Genomic DNA, 19,962 nt, shown 5'->3' with positions numbered 1-19,962 from the left:
ATATATATATATTTCTTGGCATCAGGAATTTTAAGTTCTAGAACGGAGCTACCCATCAGTAAATTCAGGGTGAAAAGAGCCATGGTAAAGAGACAGAGGTGCTTCTCTGGAATCGTAACCTGGGCACATTTAACCCAAAGAGAGAAGGTCAGAAGATAATTCTTGAGTTGAATCTTGAGACTAGATGGACAGAAGTGATCAGAACTTTTTGTGAAGGGAGCTCAGCCTGTGCAGATGCACTCAGGCAGGTGGAAATGGTTCATAGATCTGAACTGTATTCCACAAGGAAAGGGCTTGTGAGATTGGGCTGAGCAGCTAATCAGCCAAGTAAGTAAAAGAATAAGTATGTCATGAGAAGGGGTTTATCAGGTTTATTTTATTTATTGTTAAATTATCCTAAGTAGACCAAATTTTTGTTTTAGAATGAGCCAGATGATGCATAGACATAATGGTTATTGCAACACAATTATCTGGACTTATTTGATGTAATAGGAAAAGGAAGAACTCTGGCAGAATCCAAATTTGTGATTTATCAATTGGAAGAATGATGGCTTCACACAGTGATTTCAGTTTTAGACATATTAAATTAAATTTGCAGATGATATATACCAATAGAGAAGTCCAATAGGCAACTTGCTGGGTTTGGCACAAAAGAGATAGATTTGACTAGAGATAAAGCATTTATGAATTTCATCAGTATCATGTTAAACTCTTACACCAAAAGGACACATACAATGACTCAAGCAGCACAGTTTATTTTACTTTCATGCTGTAGTCTAGAAAAAGTTCGATGGTCTGGTCCAGATACCACTCAGAATATGGTCCAGGGACCAGCAGCACTGACATCAGTATAGAAACTTGGTAGAACAGGATCCTCAGGCCCCATCCCATACCTAATGAATTTAACAAAAGCCCCAGGTAATTTACATACACATTAAATTTTGAGAAGCTGCGATCCAGGGAACCTATTTTCCTTCTATATCTTGTTTCTTCTCTAAGAACTTTGTTGAAGCCAATTTACCATCACTTTATCTGCATTTCAGCTGTGGTAAGGGGAAAAGAGCAGGAAATTTTGAACTTTTTTTTTAAGATAAGAAATTATTAAGTGTCAGTATTTACTTTGTTATAAATTAACACAATAAAAATATTTATTCCTTTAAATAATAATAAGCATGCTAATATAAATAACATATTTTATGAAAAGTAACTGATTTCCAAAAGAAAAAAATAAGTGAAAATGGCATTGGTTTATGTTTTTGAAAATCTTTTTAATGTTTGGCTGATAGAAAACAGCTGGATTCTTGTATTTGCTTCCTCATTCAATATGCTACCATATGTTGTTTTGGTTGAAATATATGGAGAAAATCTAGCCTTATTCAGATTCTTTCTTTTTAGTTGGAAAAGGGAATATTTTGATAGCTTTTTCAGATGCTTGTGGGTATTCTTTTTGACAATCATATGTAATTCTATTCTTAAAGGTAAGTTATGTGGAATCGGAAGCCATATTATGCTCTTTTATATCAAATACACTGGTCTATCTTTATTTTTGTCTATGCATGTTCTTCTTATATGATGAATTGGTCATTTGGAAAGCATTGGTTTGTTGAATTTTATAGATCTTCCATTTTTATTATGCAGTTCAAAAAATCCATATCTTAGTGTCACCACTGATCTCATAGAAAAAGTGTTTAAGAGTAGAAAATTTGGCAGTAACGTGTAAGTTTTCCAAAATCCCAGCTTTTGCTTAAAAGCCAAACTTTTGTCATTAATAATAAATATATCAGTTGTTTTCCTTGAAGGAATATAATTATTTTGCTTGGTTTTGAGAAAATGTTTGCCAAATATTCAAGTCTGAATGCAATTTCTGTGTCATTCTTTCAAGCAAAAATGATACTGCATGAGGGAAACAATTACCTCAGTTCACAAATCAAACAGGCACACAAGTGCTTTTCTACGGATAACCATTATACGTTATTGTACCACAGAAGTTCTTTATACCTAGTTTGCATTCTGCTGCATAGAATACTAAAGAGATGTTTAATGATTGTAAGTTTGTAAGACTACTAATTTTTACTGCATCATCAAAGGGATTAAAACCTAAGCCCTTAAATTAAATTGTCTTTTTAAAAAATTTAATTACAACTGTGAGTACATAGCATAGATCTAAGGAATACAATGACTATTAGTATAATTTGAAGCCACTGCCTTGATCTGTATTAAGTTACTGGCAATTTTACCTACCATCTCCCCCACCCCATTAAATTTATTGGTACATTTAAAGCAAATAATACAGTTGCATTTATAATTGGGATCTTGTACCTTTATATGATATGTCTTGGTTCTCATTTTTTACCCATACCCCTGCCCTCCCTTCACCCTACCTACCATCTTTCTGCACTGTTAGTGAGGTGTCCACACAATTACAAAGACAAGGAATATCTTGGTATTATTATGAAAACAGTTTTGATCTCATGGACCTCTTGAAAGTGTTTCAGGGATCTCAGAAAACTTTTTTCCTATAAAACCATTCTGGATCTGATAATTGTTGACTTATGAGACTATATGTTTTTGTTTTGATTAGTGATAGGGAAAATGTTAAGTAGCAAATTTTAAATTTGAAAGGTACCTATGCCTTATATCATTGTCATGTCTCTGAAGGCACTCACTGGCACTTAGTGGCATACATGGTATGAGTACCATTACAGTACCTACTTGTGCTTCTCTTGCTTATTCATTTACTCACTTGGCCAGTGTTTATTGAGCCCTTTGTTTTATGCAAATATAAAACAATATCCAAGACTAGGTAATTTATATTGAATAGAAATGTTTTATCTAGGAGTTCTGGAGTCTGGGACATCTAATATCAAGGTGTTAGCATCTGGCAAGGACCTTCTTACTTTGTCATCTGAGTGGGGAGAGTGGAAGGACCAGGAGTGAGAACTCACCCTTTTATCATGGTACCAGTTGGACCTCCGCAGGGTGGGCGCCTTATGGCCTAATCACCTCTTATGAATCCTGCCTCTTGGCTTTGTCACAATGACAATTGAATTTCAGCACAAGTTTTTGAGGGAACAAACATTCAACCCACAGCACCCTATTTTCCACCAAGTTCTCTGCTGGGGCTGTGTGTTCTGATGTGGAGCTTCTCTTATCCTACCAAATACAGAGAACATTTAGATTAAGTGCCTAGGGCTGCTAGAGCAAATGTTCACAAACTTAAGGGTTTAACACATTACATATTTATTACCTTATATTCTGGAGGTCTTCCTGGATTAACATTGAAATGTTATCAGGGATGCTTTCCTTTCTGGAGGTTGTCTAAAAGACTTTGTTTCCTTCCCCTTTCCACTTCCACAGGACCCTGCACTAGTTGGCTATGGTCTTGTTAGTCCATCTTCAAAGCCAGCAATGTCAGTCACATCCTTATGGTCACAGTTGAGAAAGATCCTCTATTTTTTTGCGGGGGAGGGTACTGGGGACAAAACCCAGGGCCTCATGCATGCTAGACAAATACTCACCACTGAGCTATATCCGAAGCAGCTCCTTCCCTTTATTTTATTTTGAGGCGGCGTCCTGCTAAATTGCTCAGGCTGGCCTCAAACTTGTGATCCACCTACTTAAGGATTTATGATTAGATTGCGCCCCCTCAGATGATGCAGGATTATCTCCCCATCTCAAGATAACCCTAATCATATCTACAAAGTCCCCTTTTCCATATAGGGGCAACATATTCATAGGTTCCGGGAACTAGGACATGAACTTGAGGTGACATTATTCTGCTGCTCTTAATAAGTGCCTATTAATTCTGTTGAAGGAATGAAGGGAGGATCCTACCCCATCACTAATTTCTTTGAGCTTTGTCTTCCCTGATATTATACTATTTAAGACTCAGTTGGGGTACACTCAGTGAATGCATTGCTCTGTCAAAGAACTTATTTATTACATTGTCAAAGCTGTATAATCCTACCACCTCTCACTTGTGAGCTCCTTGAATCTTGTGTCTTGATTTACTTTTTGTATACACAGACTACAGCACAGTATTTAGTATATATGTGTGCACAGTAAAGGTGTTGATGCATTTGCCAATGGATGAATTATCCTTACACATACCAACTTACTTTTGTTCCTCCCCCACCCCCCACTCGCTGGATTGAACTCAAGGAACCTTGAAAAACATCTCCATATCTCTGGATTTTTGTGTTTTTCATACAGGGTCACAATAAGTTGCTCATACTGGCCTTGAACTTGTGACTTTCCGGGTAGCTGGGATTACGGGTGTGTCACCAGGTGCAGGTCCCAATTTACATTTTTGCATTTTGTCAAGGTCTGTAAAACAGAAGCCTATTCCCCAAAGAAGCAGAGTGGCTCTAATTATGGGAGTTTAAAGCCTTTCCTAACTCTCATGGCAAGTTATGTTTGGAGTAAAAGGGACTTGGACATTTCTCAGTCTCTGACTAGTAATATGCCCGGCCCCTGCATACACTGTGGCTGAGAGGAATGGCAGAGGCAGATTCTCAAGCAGGAGCTTGGAGTGATTTGGAGTGTTGCTCAGTATCTCCAGACTCTGCCCCTCCAAGGAGCAGGTGTGCAGCCATTGTGGCCTTCTCTGCAGCCATATGGAGTACACTCTATGCCAGAACAGAGAGTGATTCTTGATTTTGCAGAGGTTTTTGTTAAATCACCCAAAAAGCCAGCTTTTCTAAGGACAACATGCATTTTACAGAGAGCCTTTGTATGAGTTACTGGGGACTGATTCAAGAATAACAGAAATTGCAGACTGCAGATAAACAAAAGCTTTTGACTCTCTGGATACAGCTACAGTCCTCTACCACTTACTAGTAGGCCCATTTATATAAAACTGAATGAGAAACTTAATCCCAGGTATTTTACAAAGAAGCCATTTTTCTCCACTGTGGTGGTGGTTCGCTATGCATGTTTTCCCCCCAATGGCAGCATTTAATAATGTTTATATTCCCTTTGACCTTTTACTGATGGTTAGAGTTAAGATCTAAGATGTGGTTTTAATGTATAGATTGCCCTTCCCTTCTTTGAACTATTGACTTCCTATTCCTAGAAGGTATGTATGTATATAATTCCCTTACTAACCATCTTACCTAATTCTTTTGGGTAAGAAAGGATCCCATGGAGCAGCAGGTGGTGGTAATAGTAGTAATAGTTTATATTTATAGGAGACTATGTACTAGCTCTATTCTGTATGGTTTGCTTCTGTTATTAAATCCTCAACACAAATCTATTAGCAGTGATGCAAATCTATTAGTAGGCATTTTGTAAATATAGGCATTTAATATTAGGCATATTAGTAGGCACTTATGGTATTATTGCCACTTTACAGATGAGAAGATTGAGACTTGGGGAAGTTAAATAATTTGTCTGAGGTCATACAATTAGTGTTATGGGGAGGATTCAAACTGAGGCAAACAATGTGATTCCCACATCCGCATTATTAATCCTGCTAAGATTCCTTCTTTCACTTTTACAAAGGTTTCAATCTAAGGAGTCTTTGAACTTTTTCACCTTTCTTGTGGAGATTCTGATTTTATAGCAGAGAATATTAGAAATGGATGTACATCCAGTATAGGGCCATACTTTTATGCACCAGAATGATTAGTTTCCCTTCAAGCCAAGGTGGCACAGGGTTCCATTCTCCTGCTGCTTCCTGGCCAGATGATAACTTTGTCTACCTGTGCTAATGGTAGGAAGTTCACTGCTTCCTGGGCAGTCCCTTATCTTGGCTGATGGCTCTAGTTGCAAGGGGTTCTTAGTCACACTGAGTTGAAATTGTCTTTCTTGGAATTTTCATAGTCTGTCTGAAATGGAAATCAAAATGTACCTGGATTTGTCTCTTACAAGCCTAATGCCTTGCCTTCCCAGTAGGCATTTTTTAGAATACATTTAGATTTATAGAAACATTCTTACGGTGGTGCAATATATGCTTTATTTTATTATGTGAACCCTTTTTTGGGGGGGTTCTGGGGTTCGAACTTGGGACCTTGCACTTGCAAGGCAGGTAGTGGAACCACTGAACTAAATCCCTGGCCCTTTCAGTCTATTTTGTTTTTTATGTCCTTGACAGTTTAGAGAAGTACTAGTTGGACATTTTATAGAATGTTTCACAACTGGGATTTGTCTAATTGTTTTTGTCATGATTAGACTGGGATTATGAATTTGGGGGAAGAAAACTACAAAAATGAAGTGTTATTCTTAGGGATATCAATGTAACTTAGCACTACTTATAGTGACCTTAATCTCCTAGTTAAGGTTAAGTTATTCCATCCCTCTCCCTTTTCCATATCCCTCTCAGATTTTTACAAGCAAGTCACTACATGTAGCCCATATATTAGAGATAGGAAGAATTAAACTCTACCTCTTGGTGTGGTGCATAGCTACATAAAATTATTTGGAACTGTATAAGAAGATTTGTCTCTTCTCCCATACTTGTATTTATTAACTCAGTCACTTACTCATATTAATCTGGACTAATAGGTATTTATTGTATAATTTGTGTTATAAGTGAATATTATTTTATTCATTTTGTTTTTCAAACTATTCTACCTTTGTTCATTGGGACATCTTTCAGTTTGCTCCTGTGTCCTTTTGAAATGTTCCTAGTGTTTTGTTTTTTGAGCATTTTCTTACTTTCTGGGATCCTCTTGTATTTTCCCAGCCCAACCTTAATTAGTTTTTAATTTTGGAACCTCTGATTCCTTCTGTTTGAAGAACATGAGAAACTACAATGTGTGAGCATGGCTTTTAGGTCATCTCAGTGGACAGAGTTAGGAAATAGATATATGTTGCATTTTTCCTACAGTTACTTCATTAGCAATCCATCTGTATGTAAGGATTTCCTGTTTGAAAATTTGCATTTTGCTGAGTAGCCAAAAATAAGAGTATAACGTGCTGCCATCTGCTACCAAAGGCAAACAAAAAAGGTGGCGGTGGGTGGAGACCTGGGCATGATGTGACTTCTTGCTATTCTACCCCCAGTCAGAGAATGGCATTTTAAAGAAGAGATCCTAAGAGGTTAAGGGACTAGTTAGTAAAATAGGACTGGAATCTGACTTTCTGCAATAGACTTTTCAAAAAATTTCTATCATTTTGTTTCTTTAAAACTGGTCAGTATTCTTGGCTTTGTATTAAATCCACTTATTGACTTGGTAAGATGCATTAAGCAGATTTAGGATATAATTTTAGAAATTTGTATGTACAGCAGAAATCTGCTAGAGCATCACTCATGAAGGACTTCGCCCTCTAGCACATGTCATAGGCCAGTAACTTGCAAATGAAATCCTTAAGGCCAGGTGTTAGTGAGTGAATTTTTACAGGTGATTTTGATGATTATCTTATCCTACTTTATTTTTTAACTATCTTTTAAAAAAATCCTTCTGCCCTTGGGAGAGAACTGTATGGCCCTATAGAACAGAGCTTTTATGTATACACCTGTTTTTTAGAAATGGGATATAAAGTAATGAAAGAATCTGCTTGTTGTCATCCAAAGAGTTGATGATAGAGTAAAAAGCAAAAAAAGCAAAAAATCAAGCTGCAACCTTCTTTTCACAGACCAGCCACATGGCTCCTTTCCTTTAAATTACTTTTGGCAGCTTGTAAAACAAAGAAAGGACCTTTGAAGGTTCCTTTCCAGGCACTCCTGAGCTATAGGATCATTCTAGGTTGCCTCCAAACCTTTTGGCCCTTATTGCTTTTGAGGAGTGTTTGTGTTTATCCTTGCTAAATCATGTCTTGTCACATATACTAGGAAACAAAACAACAGCTCTGTTCTTTTCCATTTTTACCTTATCTAATCCAAAAGATTTAGGATTTTTTTTGTTTGTGTGGTACATTGTGAACATCCACGATAGTTAGCGGAAAGAAAGGGTAACAGCTGTTTTCTGTGTATGAAATACTTATAATTGTGAATCTTAACCTTGACAAAAATCTATCCAAATTTGTCCAGGTGTAGAAATGACTAGAAAAGCTCATTTAGGGTGGTCATCCTAGTATGAAACGACATTCAGCTGCTCTCTGTTAACTTTCTCTTCAGAAAAAGAGTTTGCGCAGTATTCCTTTTTAACACTGTTTGTCCTTATAGTGCATGTCTGCACACACAATACATACTCCCTGAGTTCTCATCTTCCTTCCTAGCCTATCTTTCTTTTCATTTCTTTCCTCCTCTCTCTCTCTCTCTCTCTCTCTCTTTTGTACCAAGGATCTAACTTGGGATCTTGCTCTTGCAAGACAGGTAGTGGAACCATTGAGCCCAATCCCTGGTCCTTCTGGCCTTATTTTTCTCCATATTACTTCCAGCTCTCTACTACACTGCATATTCTACTTTGATAGCTTTGAATTTGTCTGCTTCCCCCACTACAGCATAGACTCCATGAGAGCAGAGAACTTGTTTTGTACACTGCCACATCCCTAGACCTAGAACACTATCTGAAGCACAGTATGTGTGCAGAGGACACCTCTGGATGAATAATGGAAGTTGCAAGTTGTAAGAATTTGGCCTTTGATTTGAACATCAATACAAACAGTAGAGTTTTATATTACAGATGAAATTAAATTACATTATTTAAAGTGAGAATTTGTTTCTTTACCAAAAATCTCAGAATTTATGCTAGAAATGAATATAGTTCAGAGTTACTTTAGTAATGCAGCGCTATTCTCACATGCCAGGAATTTTGAAATTGTTTGGTAAATATCATTCAAGAAATTGGTGGGGAGCTGAAAACATTTTTTTAAAATTTTAAGTAGAATTACTTTTTTTTTGCATTATGGCAATCGAACTCAGGACCTTGTGCTTGAGAGGCAGGAACAGCACCTCTGAGCTGAATCCCCAGCCCCTGAATTACCTTTAATTCACCCAAAGAACTCTAAAAACATTATCTAGTATGATTCCTTATTCTAGTCACCAGAGTTAGCAGAAAATGACTTTTTGTTGTTATAAAAAATATTCGAATACAGTACTTGTCAACATAGAGGATATTAAAAATAATATGCTATAGGGCCAGGGATTTAGCTCAGTAGTGCCGCCGCCTGCCCTTCAATCCCCGGTAAAAAAATAAAAAATAAAAAATGCTATGAAATCTAAAGTGATTCCTTTGAAGGAGGGTGAGCATTCATTTGTCAGGAAACATAGACTTTCTATATTTGTTGTTTAAATATATTTTTTTACAAATGCATTACTTTTATTTAACATTACATGTGTCTGAAATACATCTTTATTTTCAAATTTAAAGGATTGTTGTTTAAACAGCAGTCAGATCATGTTAAAGGGACTGCAACTAGCCATTTTATAAACTATGCATTTCAAGATGAAAACTCTTATGCCATACTTTTTGCACTAGTCTCTCCAAGACAAATAAACATACCAATAAAAAGAGTATGGTCAATGGACATCATAGGCTTGTTTGCAGGCTATCTTTGGACTAATATGGTGCATAAGTTATGTTTCTGTATGAGATTGGTATATTTTCCTATTATCACTTTCTATTTCAGAGCATTGGGGAGTCAGGGATGTCTGCTGTGTTAAATCAGCTGCTGCCCATGTTTAAGCCGTCCACTCAGAGGACCGATGATGACTATGGTCCTGAGGAGCTGCTGGTCCTCCTCATATACATTTATTCTGTCATTGGAGAGTTCACAGTGGACAAAGACCTGGGAGAGGCTGAAGAAAAAGTGAAGAAAGCATTGGTTCAGGCCTTCTGTGAGGAGTCTGAATTGTCACCTTTGCTGCAAAAAATAACAGGTGAGTGTTGAGCAAAATTGTCACTGATACAGAAAACAGGTTTAAACATAGACTGTTTCAGGAAGAGAAGGTATCCATCTCTAGTGGAGTTGTTTGAAATTCTATGGGGCCTGATGGATGCTAGCTACTTTTGAGGGTTGGATTTTCATTGCAATATTTTTATTTTTTATCATAATAGTAAAATGACCTTTGTGTTTGTCAAAATTCATATCCTTAGAGTCAAAACAGTATTAAAATTGGAGAATACCCTTAGAGATATGCCAAACTTTGTCTTATGGAAAATATAAAATGTAATCTATCTTATACAAAGTCTTTCTATTGACATATTTCTTTGAGATTGTCATTTCAAACTTTAAAACTACAGTGGTACCTGTTTATGAATTTATTTGTTTTAAAGTTTTGGGGAAGCTGATTGCAATTGTGTTTGTTACTCTATGTGGAGTTTGTGAAAGGAAGCAAAATTTTGTCAAATGCTTTTGTTTGAGAACCAAATTGTTTGTAAATAGAAGCATTTGTGAACCGAAGCATTACTGTGTTCCTTTAAGATATAACATAATGTTGTAGGATTAGAAATTGCCATTTTTAGAAATAGTTTTGTTTTTTGACATCCCATACTTAATTTGAATTAGAATTACTTGTTACTATCTAAAATGCTACCCTATGACACTAGTAAAGTAAGCTATGCTAGTTTCGGGGAAATACATAATTAAACATCATAAATTCTAGCTTTTAATATCCAGGAGGATCTATAATGTGATGCATGAAGGTAACCATTTGTGTTATTTATGCAAATTCAATATTGTTATTTTTGTTTTTTGTAAGACTGATTTTCATTATGGTTGATCCTATGTATTGGAGGTAAGAAGTTATGAAAACATACACACACACACACACACACACACACACACATATGGCATACTTTTAAAAACATGCCAAATTTCTGTTCATTTGTGTGTGTGTGTGTGTATGTGTGTATGTGTGTGTTCAGGAACATATAGACCTTTCCATTCAGAAAGGCTCATCTAGGCATTTTTCTGTTCATTTGTGTGTGTGTGTGTGTGTGTGTGTGTGTGTGTATGTGCGTATGTGTGTGTTCAGGAACATATAGACCTCTCCATTCAGAAAGGCTCATCTAGGCAGATTGTGTCTTTCCAACTTTTTCTCTTGTGCCCAGTAGGCCCTCATCCGATTGACTGTCCAGACTTTTCAGAAGTAAGCTGCATGGCTATAAACCTTAGTTTAGTGTCCCATATATGTTTACCGTATTTTCTGCCCACTGCTGACCTTTTCTGTGGTTGCTTATGGAAACTTGAACTCTGAAGAGATGGACACTGAATGAAGTTTCCACAGAAATATAATACCTATATTTCCTTACTTAATATCAACCCTGTTTGCCAGATTAAAATGTACTTAAGCAAAACTTGTAAATCAGTTCGCATTTTCATTAAGCACAGCATTGTATGTGGCTAAAACATGTGTTTGCTTGGCTCCAAATATATATTAACTCAGAAAGGTTTAATATGGATTTAACAGTGCTTAGAACAGAGTTTTGAATTGAAGGTAAATTTGAATACTAGGATAATTTAATTGGAAGTTATTCTTAAAAATGCATAGTTTCAGAAAACAAACAACAAGGATAGTATGTTTTCAATGAAGCTATTTGAATAGATTTTGATGGTCTTCATATGTTGCCATGTTATTTTTGGAACTGAAGTCATGCTTTAATAGTATTTATTTAATATTCACTCAAGGTATTTGTTGACTGAGAAGTTCAGCTTTTATTAGTTTCTTTATGTTTTCTCAGGATATTGCATTTTCTTGCTTTCAAAACACTTCTGTGCATTCATGCTTTTATTAGGAGAATTTCTGTAAGCTCAGAAGTTGAAAATTAAAAAATAAGAAATTCGTGGAAATCTTATGTTTTTAAATTTAGACAAATCTTATAATATTAAATATATATTCATACCCATGTTAAATTTGGATATATAGTTTAAATGCTATGGAGAAGATAGATATGTTACTTAATTTTAGCACAAATGAATTAACTTGGAGTATGCATACACACTCAAAACACATGCACATTAATACATTTGTCAGCCTCTGTAGACACCTAAAGGACTTTACTTCTGAAGATAGATTTATTTGGCCAATATTGTATTGAGAAGCCAAATGTCTTGCAAAGAAGATTTATATGTATAGTCAGCTGCTGAGAATAATGCTTAATTTATATCTTGGAATGAAAAATAAAGAGTATACTAGTATAACCACTATGGAAATCAGTATGGAGATTCCTCAAAAAACTAAACATATAAATTCCATTCAAGCTAGCTTTTGCTCTTCTGGGTATCTTCCTGAAAGTGTTAAGGACATCAGTTACAGTGATACATATATACCTAAGTTCATAGCAGCACAATTCATAATAGCTAAATCTTGGAAGCAGCTTTAATGTTCATCAAGGGATGAATGGATAAAGAAAATGTGTTATTTTATACATAATAGAATACAGTAAGTCTCTGACTTATGAATAAGTTAATTTTTATGTATCATAAAAAATTTGAGTTATCTTCCAAATGTGCTCAGTGTATTCTGGAAAAGGGAGAATCTGGCTTTTATAATGAATTTGCCTATAGTGTCCCATTATGTCCCTCCAGTGCATAGTCTTGACTTTCTTGTTACTGAGAGACAGAGTTTATTTTAAGTCTTGTGCATATTTTGTTGTCAATGAAAATTTTGTTAAGAAAAATTGGAAACAAGCAATTAACCAATATGAGAATTGTACTTTTTATTTAATGCTGCAGTTTTACCTTTTTAAGTAATGATAGGGTAAGAAAACAACCCTTATTCTATACTAGAACAGTAAGCATATTGTCATCTCTCAACTGCTAAGTGATAGAACTAGGATTTGAACTTAGATGTTGTAGTTATGGAGCCCACTTCTTTAAACGTGAAATTTAAAACCTGTGATAGGCCTGTTGCAACCACCTCATTTGCTATATTCTGTCATTCTTGCTTTATATATTGTTTTATGCCATACATGTTCAACCACCCAATCATGTTAATGTCTGAACAGAGAATTAATGTTCTGGTTAATATTTTAGATATCACCTGTGCTTTTAAATCTGTCTTTATTAGCTACTTTTTAGATATTTCTTATTCCTGTCTTCCTATTTTCATATATAATTTAATGTCTGAACAGAGAATTAATGTTCTGGTTAATATTTTAGATATCACCTGTGCTTTTAAATGTCTTTATTAGCTACTTTTTAGATATTTCTTATTCCTGTCTTCCTATTTTCATATATAGATCTTCTTTCTTTCTGCAATGTTACAAAGAGATTAAAATATTTCTACCTATTAAAATCCATTGATTTATCTAGCTTTTAAAGCAGAAATAGTAAACCTAATTTCTATTAATTTCATTAACATCTCTTAACAATAATTGCCCCTGGTTTAAAATTTATATTTTTCTTTATCTTTCCATTATGTAATTTATTTTTGACAGTTTCTTTCATTTCGCTGTCTTTTTTTTTCGGAAACTTTGAATTTAATTTCAGTTTCTATGGAAAGTACAATAAGAAACTGTGATCGGTAAAACAAAACAACTTATGTTGATTAATTGCAACATGCTGTTTTCTTTTTAATTTGCTCTCTTTTTTTATAGATACTTCTAGGGAGATTTCTAGAGTGATGGGCCAAAAAACTCTTTTCTACTAACCCAAAATAACAAGGATTACTTCTCTGGATGTTGGAGGTGGGGAGCTGTAAAAAGAGAATTGCTACAGTCTAAATATGCAATTAGTGTTATGCTTTCCCAGTCCTGCCAAGTTCAAAGAGAGTATCAGTTTCCCAGTGTTTGCATAACAGTCACAAGAAAAAACAAAGAAAAACCATTTGAACTTTCCTCAGAGAATGAAATCAAATGCTGTTTTTAAAGATCTGGATAAGCTTGGAATGTCATCATCATACAGAGAGGTAGAAAAGGGGCTTACACATAGAAAGCCTTGATTTAAGAGTCTTGCTCTGCCAGGCCCTAGAAGTGTGATGTGCCAGTGGACAAATCACTCACCCTTGTATCTTGATACTGTTAACTGCCCTTGGACCATTTTTTATTTAACCAAAAGTAAAATTATGTTACTTAGAACTGTGTGAACTAATTTGGGGTCCCAATGTGATTGTAAATATGTACTTACAATTTTGACAACATCTAGCTGTCATATAGGGTTGTGCTGCTCAACCTTTTCACCTTGTGGAGAATAAGAAGATTTGCACGTTGCACTGCTTGAAGGCCAAAGCAAGCAGCTCCAGGCCTTTGACACCTGACTGATCCAGGGACTGAGGCAGAGCAGCAGCTTGATTATTAGCAGCAAATCAGTGCTGGAAGGCAGGTTGGCCAGAAAGTTCTGGATTAGGAAACCAAGGAGAGCAAAGTTTCCAAGTTGTCCTTTGACATACAAAATTATTTCTGGAAAACTTTTTTGCTGAACAATTTTTGTTATTATTTATTGATTTATTTTCTTTGAGTTTTTATAGTATCTTTAAAGACAAGGTCAGTAAATCTATTCTGTTAGATTGAATGTAAAACAAGAGAATGAAGGATTCAAAATATCTCAAAAAATCCTGTGGTTCAAGACAGAGGCATGATAATACTAAAGAAACCATAATTTACCTATATTAAACTCTTATTTTGCTATCTGTAAAGTAGGATTTTTAATTATGTCATCATTGCCTTAGCATCGCACCCAGATGAATACAATGAAACGTGTACCAGATTAACAAATAGGATTTCTTTTTCTCAGCTGAAGATGGTAAGGAGGAAGGAAGGTTAAAGATAAAAGGTGTACTCAGTATTATCTGAGTCTATCTCTCCTCTTTTTTTATTAGGAAAGCAATAGTTTGTTGAAAGCCTTACCTAGAGAACTTGTATCCTTGTCTAGAAGTGGGTTTCATGGCTACCTCTAGCTATAATACAATCTGATAAGTACTTATATTTATCATGAACAAAGTAAGAGTTTCATAAGGAAGAATGTGAGAATGGAAACTTTTTTGTGTTGCAAGTATTATTATAGACTTCCCTGACAGAGGAAATTCTAAGGGAAGACAATAAATGGTGAGATGGAATGATGCCCGAAGTGTTTTAATTTTATAGTTGTAACACTGAAATTTCTTTTTCAGTATATATTGAAATAATTTATTATCTGTATTTGCATCACTGGACTTATCTCACAAGTATTTTCAGCTTATTTCTATTTATTGAACATTTCCACATGCCTAGCATTATTCTAAGCTCTCCAAGCAAAACATCTCTGAAACACCAGTAGCAGAACTGAGGCTCTGAGCATAGGACTTGGAGTAAGATAAGTGTGGGTGCTGGTTTTAGTAGTGGTGTGATCTGAAGTTGATCATTTGACTTCACAGATTCTCAATGTCCTTTCTCATAAGTAAAATGAAGGTGGTCATAGTAATCAAATATATTAAATAATATGGTCCAAGTGCTTATACAAATCCTGGTGCATAATGTAATGTCAGTATATTATCTGTGCCATGATTGTTATTATTTTGTCATTATTATCATTATTAATTATTAATTATTAATATCACCTTTGGGTGATGTCTCTCCTCAAAGAGCCTTTGAGTCATTTTAGTAACAAGAATAACACAGAAATAATAATAATAATTAGACTCAATATAAGTTAAATACCCAAAATACACAAAAATCAATGTCACCATGACTTGGTATTAAATGACATGCATGAATAAAAAATTTCCATTACTTTATTGTGTCTGATCAAATAGAATCCATTATAGACAACTAGGGTAAGACAAGGGAATGATACACATTATAATACCTGATAATCCTAGGTAATAAAATGGAAAGGTTCAAAGTACTTTCATATATAATATTTTCTTTGATTATCAAACAGTACCTGAATATAAGCCAGTACACTTACATGTCTAATAAATATACCCTGAACATCTGAGATCAAGTGAAATATATATGAAATGCTAACTTCTCTTTGAGATAATTTATCCAAAAGTACACCATAGTTTTTCAAACATTGCATGGGACAGAGAGAATAATTGTACCTAAATTTGGAAAGAGTAGAGTTACAATTTTCACTATTTTCAGTTTCCCATGGTAAGTACACTTTTGGCAGGTCCTGTAGTTTCTAGGTTTTTATATTAAGTTTAAAGACTCACATGGCATAGTAGTCTGTTCTATTAATGGAAAGGTTCTTAGCATTTATCTACCTAGTCTATTCACTTTGTATACGAGGAAATTAGGTTCACAAATGTTAACTCACTTGCCTCAAATCACCAATGGCCTGTTAAATGCAGGGGTCTGGCTAGAATCTTTGTTTCTGTATTTCTAGACCAGAATTCTTTTTATCAAACCAGTGTTTCTCAACCAGGGAACATGGATCCCTGGGAAAACACAAGACTTATAGCAAAGGTTCACTGTTTATAGTATGCTTTATATATCACCCATAAACTAATTATTACTCTTTATTTTTATTTTATTTTATTTTTCAGCTTTAATTGAGTTTATTGGTACATTTTAGGGATACAGTACATATACATTCATTGTTGGGATCATGTACCTCTACATGGCAAGTCTTGATTCTCATTTTTTCCCCTTACCTCTGCCCTCCCTTCACCCCCTCCTCCCAATTACTCTTTATTTTTATCAGGAAAATATACAATATAAATATATAAAATTTTTTAGGTACTTTATGGCTTATAAAACATCAATTCATTTAAAGATGTTGCTGAATTGATAGGATTTTTTCTTTGAATCTTCCATTTAACAGATACTAAAAGCATAATTATGTGATATCTTCATATGTTAAAATTGTTTTAAACCATAGGTTACAACAGGAGTCTCAAACTCAAATGCTTTCAGAGGCGAGAAAGTGAAACCGACAATTTAAAAAGATTAGGTTTTGAGAAAGCAACAGTAAAAATTGCAATTGAAAATGGCAAAAGGTATCTAGTCTACTAATGAGGGCAATAAGGAGTGGTGGAGATTGTGTCAAACAAAAGAGTCCTTTATTTTTACCAGGGGAATATAAACCTGATATTCTTTTTAATCTCTCAAGAAACCATGAATCTGGAATTTTTAAAAAAGAAAGCAAATCATCCAAGTTTAAGAAATCGGCTTATTTTTTAAGACACTGTGTAAATTAAAGAGATCTTATTGGAGGAATGAATTAAATATATAGGCTTGAAGTTTGCAATTTTTAAACCAGAGTGCCTGCCTCAGATATTCATTACAGAGGAGTGACTTCAAATGTCTAACTGAATCTCTAATTTCAGTACTTACTAGAAATCTGAAAGTCTCCAGATAAAAAGCAAAGGAAGTAGGGTTTTGGGATATAAGCCACTGATAGAGCACTTGCCTAGCATATGCAAGGCCCTGAGGGTGGGGCAGAAAGAGAAAAAAAGAGAAAGAAAAGAACAAGGAGGTGGCAAAGGGAGGAAAAAAAGAGGAGGGAGCAGCAGGAGGAACCTAGTGATCTTCTTTTAACTAAAAGAAAAAATTTCATATTTATTAATCTGAATTAGTTTACTGTAAGTTTGCATAATTTTTTTTTCCAAGTAGATTCTGTGAAGTAGAAGTAGACTTTTCACATAACTCTTTGTCTATTGCACAGAAAATGCTGAGGGTTAGTTTTGTGTTCAATGTAAGGAGGATATCTGTAGAAAATGAAGTCAGCCAGAAAGTCTGACTCACCCCATGAGAAAAGCTTTCTAGCAGGGAGAACTGATACCGATACTTACATATTGGTGGGAATTATATTAATTGAGTTCTAAAGGCTTTTTTTTTTTGGTACTAGGGATTTAACTTGGGACCTTGCCCTTGCCAAGCAGGTGGAGGAACAACTGAGCTAAATTCCCAGCCCCAAGACTTTTTTGTGAAGACAGCATTTTTCTAGTTAGAGCTACAATTATGTTTCCCAAATTTTTCCACAAAATAACAGCCTAAGGACTAGTAATACTGTACCTGGAATAATAAAAAAAAAAAATCTCCCATTGTTTTGCATAAAATAATAAATATCTTTATGGTAGAGTGATTTTTAAAGGTTTTGGTTTTTTTTGTTTTTTGGGTTTTTTTGGTACTGGAGATTGAACTCTGGACCTTGTGCTTGAAAGGCAGGCAGCGGCACCATTGAGCTAAATCCCTGGCCCCAATTTTTAAAGTTTTGAATTTAAAGCACTTAGTTTCTTAAGCTTTTTTCTTGTCTTTTCCTTCTCACCTGTCCATTACTGTTTAATATCTACTACATATAATAAATAAGGAATGTATATTCAGTTTAAACAGTACTGTCCTTAAGAGTATACAGTCCAATATTGTCAGCCATAGCCACAATATTGTACAATGGATATCTAGAACATATTCATCTTGTATAATGGAAACAATATCTGGCGATTAGCGAGTTCTCATATTTCCCTTTTCCTGGCTTAGGTAATCACCATTCCATTATTTCATTCTACTAATTTGCCTGTTTTAGATACTGAATATAAATGGAATCATGTAGTATGTGTCTTGTGAGTGGCTTATTTTACTGAGTGTAATGTGCTCTCTAGTTCATCAAAGATGTCATATATTGCAGAGTTTCCTTCTTTTTAAAGACTGGATAATATTCCATTGTTTCAAAGAGGTATTGGCACTGTGGTGATCACTGTAGCACAATTCACAATAGCCAAGACATGGAAACAACCAAAATGCCCGTCAGAAGAGAAAGTGCTGTCCCTATGGAACTCTCAGTTGGGGTCCTCTTGCATCGCTAATGGAAAATGAACAAAGGAGAGTATCTTCATGAGCTGTGAATGAGGAAGGAGTTGGATTTGTTCTTGTGTTGTGAAAGGCAGTTCCCAACACCTTCAGGTCTTCTTTCCAGTAAAAACATACTTATGTTCTTATCCATAGTAAAACCAAGCCAAATTCTATAACCAACAATAAGAATCTATGTGTAATAATTTGTTTATGACAGTTTTCCTTTTTTGAAAAATTCAGACAAATAATGGCCTATAAAGACCATTACTTCTATTTGTGGCCGCCACCCTGTTATACAAGTCTTCATCTCTCTTAGCAGAAGGCATTGACATTTTATTTATATGTTGGAAGAGGTTTGCTTTCAAACAAAGCAGTTTTCATAGTTGGTCAAATACTTTTTCCCAGCCTCATAGAAAGTTAATCTTCTTAGTAAAATATGAAGTACTTACAAACAGAGAATTATAAAAAGTGAGGAGCTGGTAAGAATTTCTCCTTTTATATTTATTTTTAATATTGCCATGGCATTCTTCCTGCTTCTCACAGTTGTTTTCAGTACTTCATAATATTTCAGACTATGAATTTCTGCATATTTCTGCCCCTAAGGACACCATTCTAATTGCACAGTAGTTTTCAAGATTTGAAAAATCTGTCCCATCAGAAATTAGTTTTTACACCTTGAGTATCCCTCCTGGATTGACAGTGACAAAGATGTTGCTATGGTTACTGGACTGGACGAGTGACCTTAAAAGTCCTATCACCAGACTCATATTACCCACACTTGAATGAAAGGTTCAGCTAAGTATAGTAGATGACAGTGTACAAAACCATGATGGTAGGCTCCACCCTATCAGCTGAAGGAAGACTTTAGTGTATAAGAATCATTTTCATTTCAGAAGGATTTAGCTTCATCTCTTGCTTCTAATTTGTTAATTTTCTTTCATTATGACATGTGAGCATTAGACTCTTGTATGAAGGAATATGCCTTCATGTGAAGTGTTTCAGATTTTTATTTCAGGCCTGCCAAAACAAAACAAGATGAGACAAAACAAAAGACAGCTTTAAAGATTGTTGTTTTCCTTAAGGTTTGCAACACTGCTTGGTATATAATCAGGTCTGTTTTTTTCTCTTGATTTCTGAGATTTCTCCTGGAAACTCTGATGAAGAACATAGGTCTGTCCTAAATCACTCGCCTGAGCAATATTGGCACTGTTATATTGAGTTTTACTACTCAGCATATTAAAATTGTTAACCACAGCACATATTACTGAACAGCTATATCAAGTGAAGTTTAAAGTGTTTTGTACATATTTAAAATATCTTGTAGTTTGTATGTATATAAAGAAATTTAGAGCTGCTTACTGAGGTAGCCAGCTAGTAAAGCAATTGTGCTAATGTATTAAAGGATCCCTACAATTCAGATTCT

General features: G+C 34.9%; 1 protein-coding gene across 1 annotated transcript in view; it reads left to right on the top strand.

Annotated features, from left to right (window-relative positions):
- Positions 1 to 19,962, top strand: part of Scfd2 (sec1 family domain containing 2) — a 419,781-nt gene that overhangs the window by 171,956 nt on the left and 227,863 nt on the right. Inside the window, exon 5 of the mRNA XM_010640292.3 lies at positions 9,514 to 9,763. Coding sequence (XP_010638594.1) covers positions 9,514 to 9,763 — 250 coding nt within the window. The remainder of the gene's footprint in view (positions 1 to 9,513; positions 9,764 to 19,962) is intronic.

This window comes from Fukomys damarensis, unplaced genomic scaffold, assembly GCF_012274545.1.
Source record: "Fukomys damarensis isolate Sample0158 unplaced genomic scaffold, DMR_v1.0_HiC HiC_scaffold_35, whole genome shotgun sequence".
In the NCBI taxonomy this organism is placed as follows: domain Eukaryota; kingdom Metazoa; phylum Chordata; class Mammalia; order Rodentia; family Bathyergidae; genus Fukomys; species Fukomys damarensis.
Note: the sequence above shows the minus strand (reverse complement) of the source record. Positions and strands in the feature narration are given on the sequence as shown.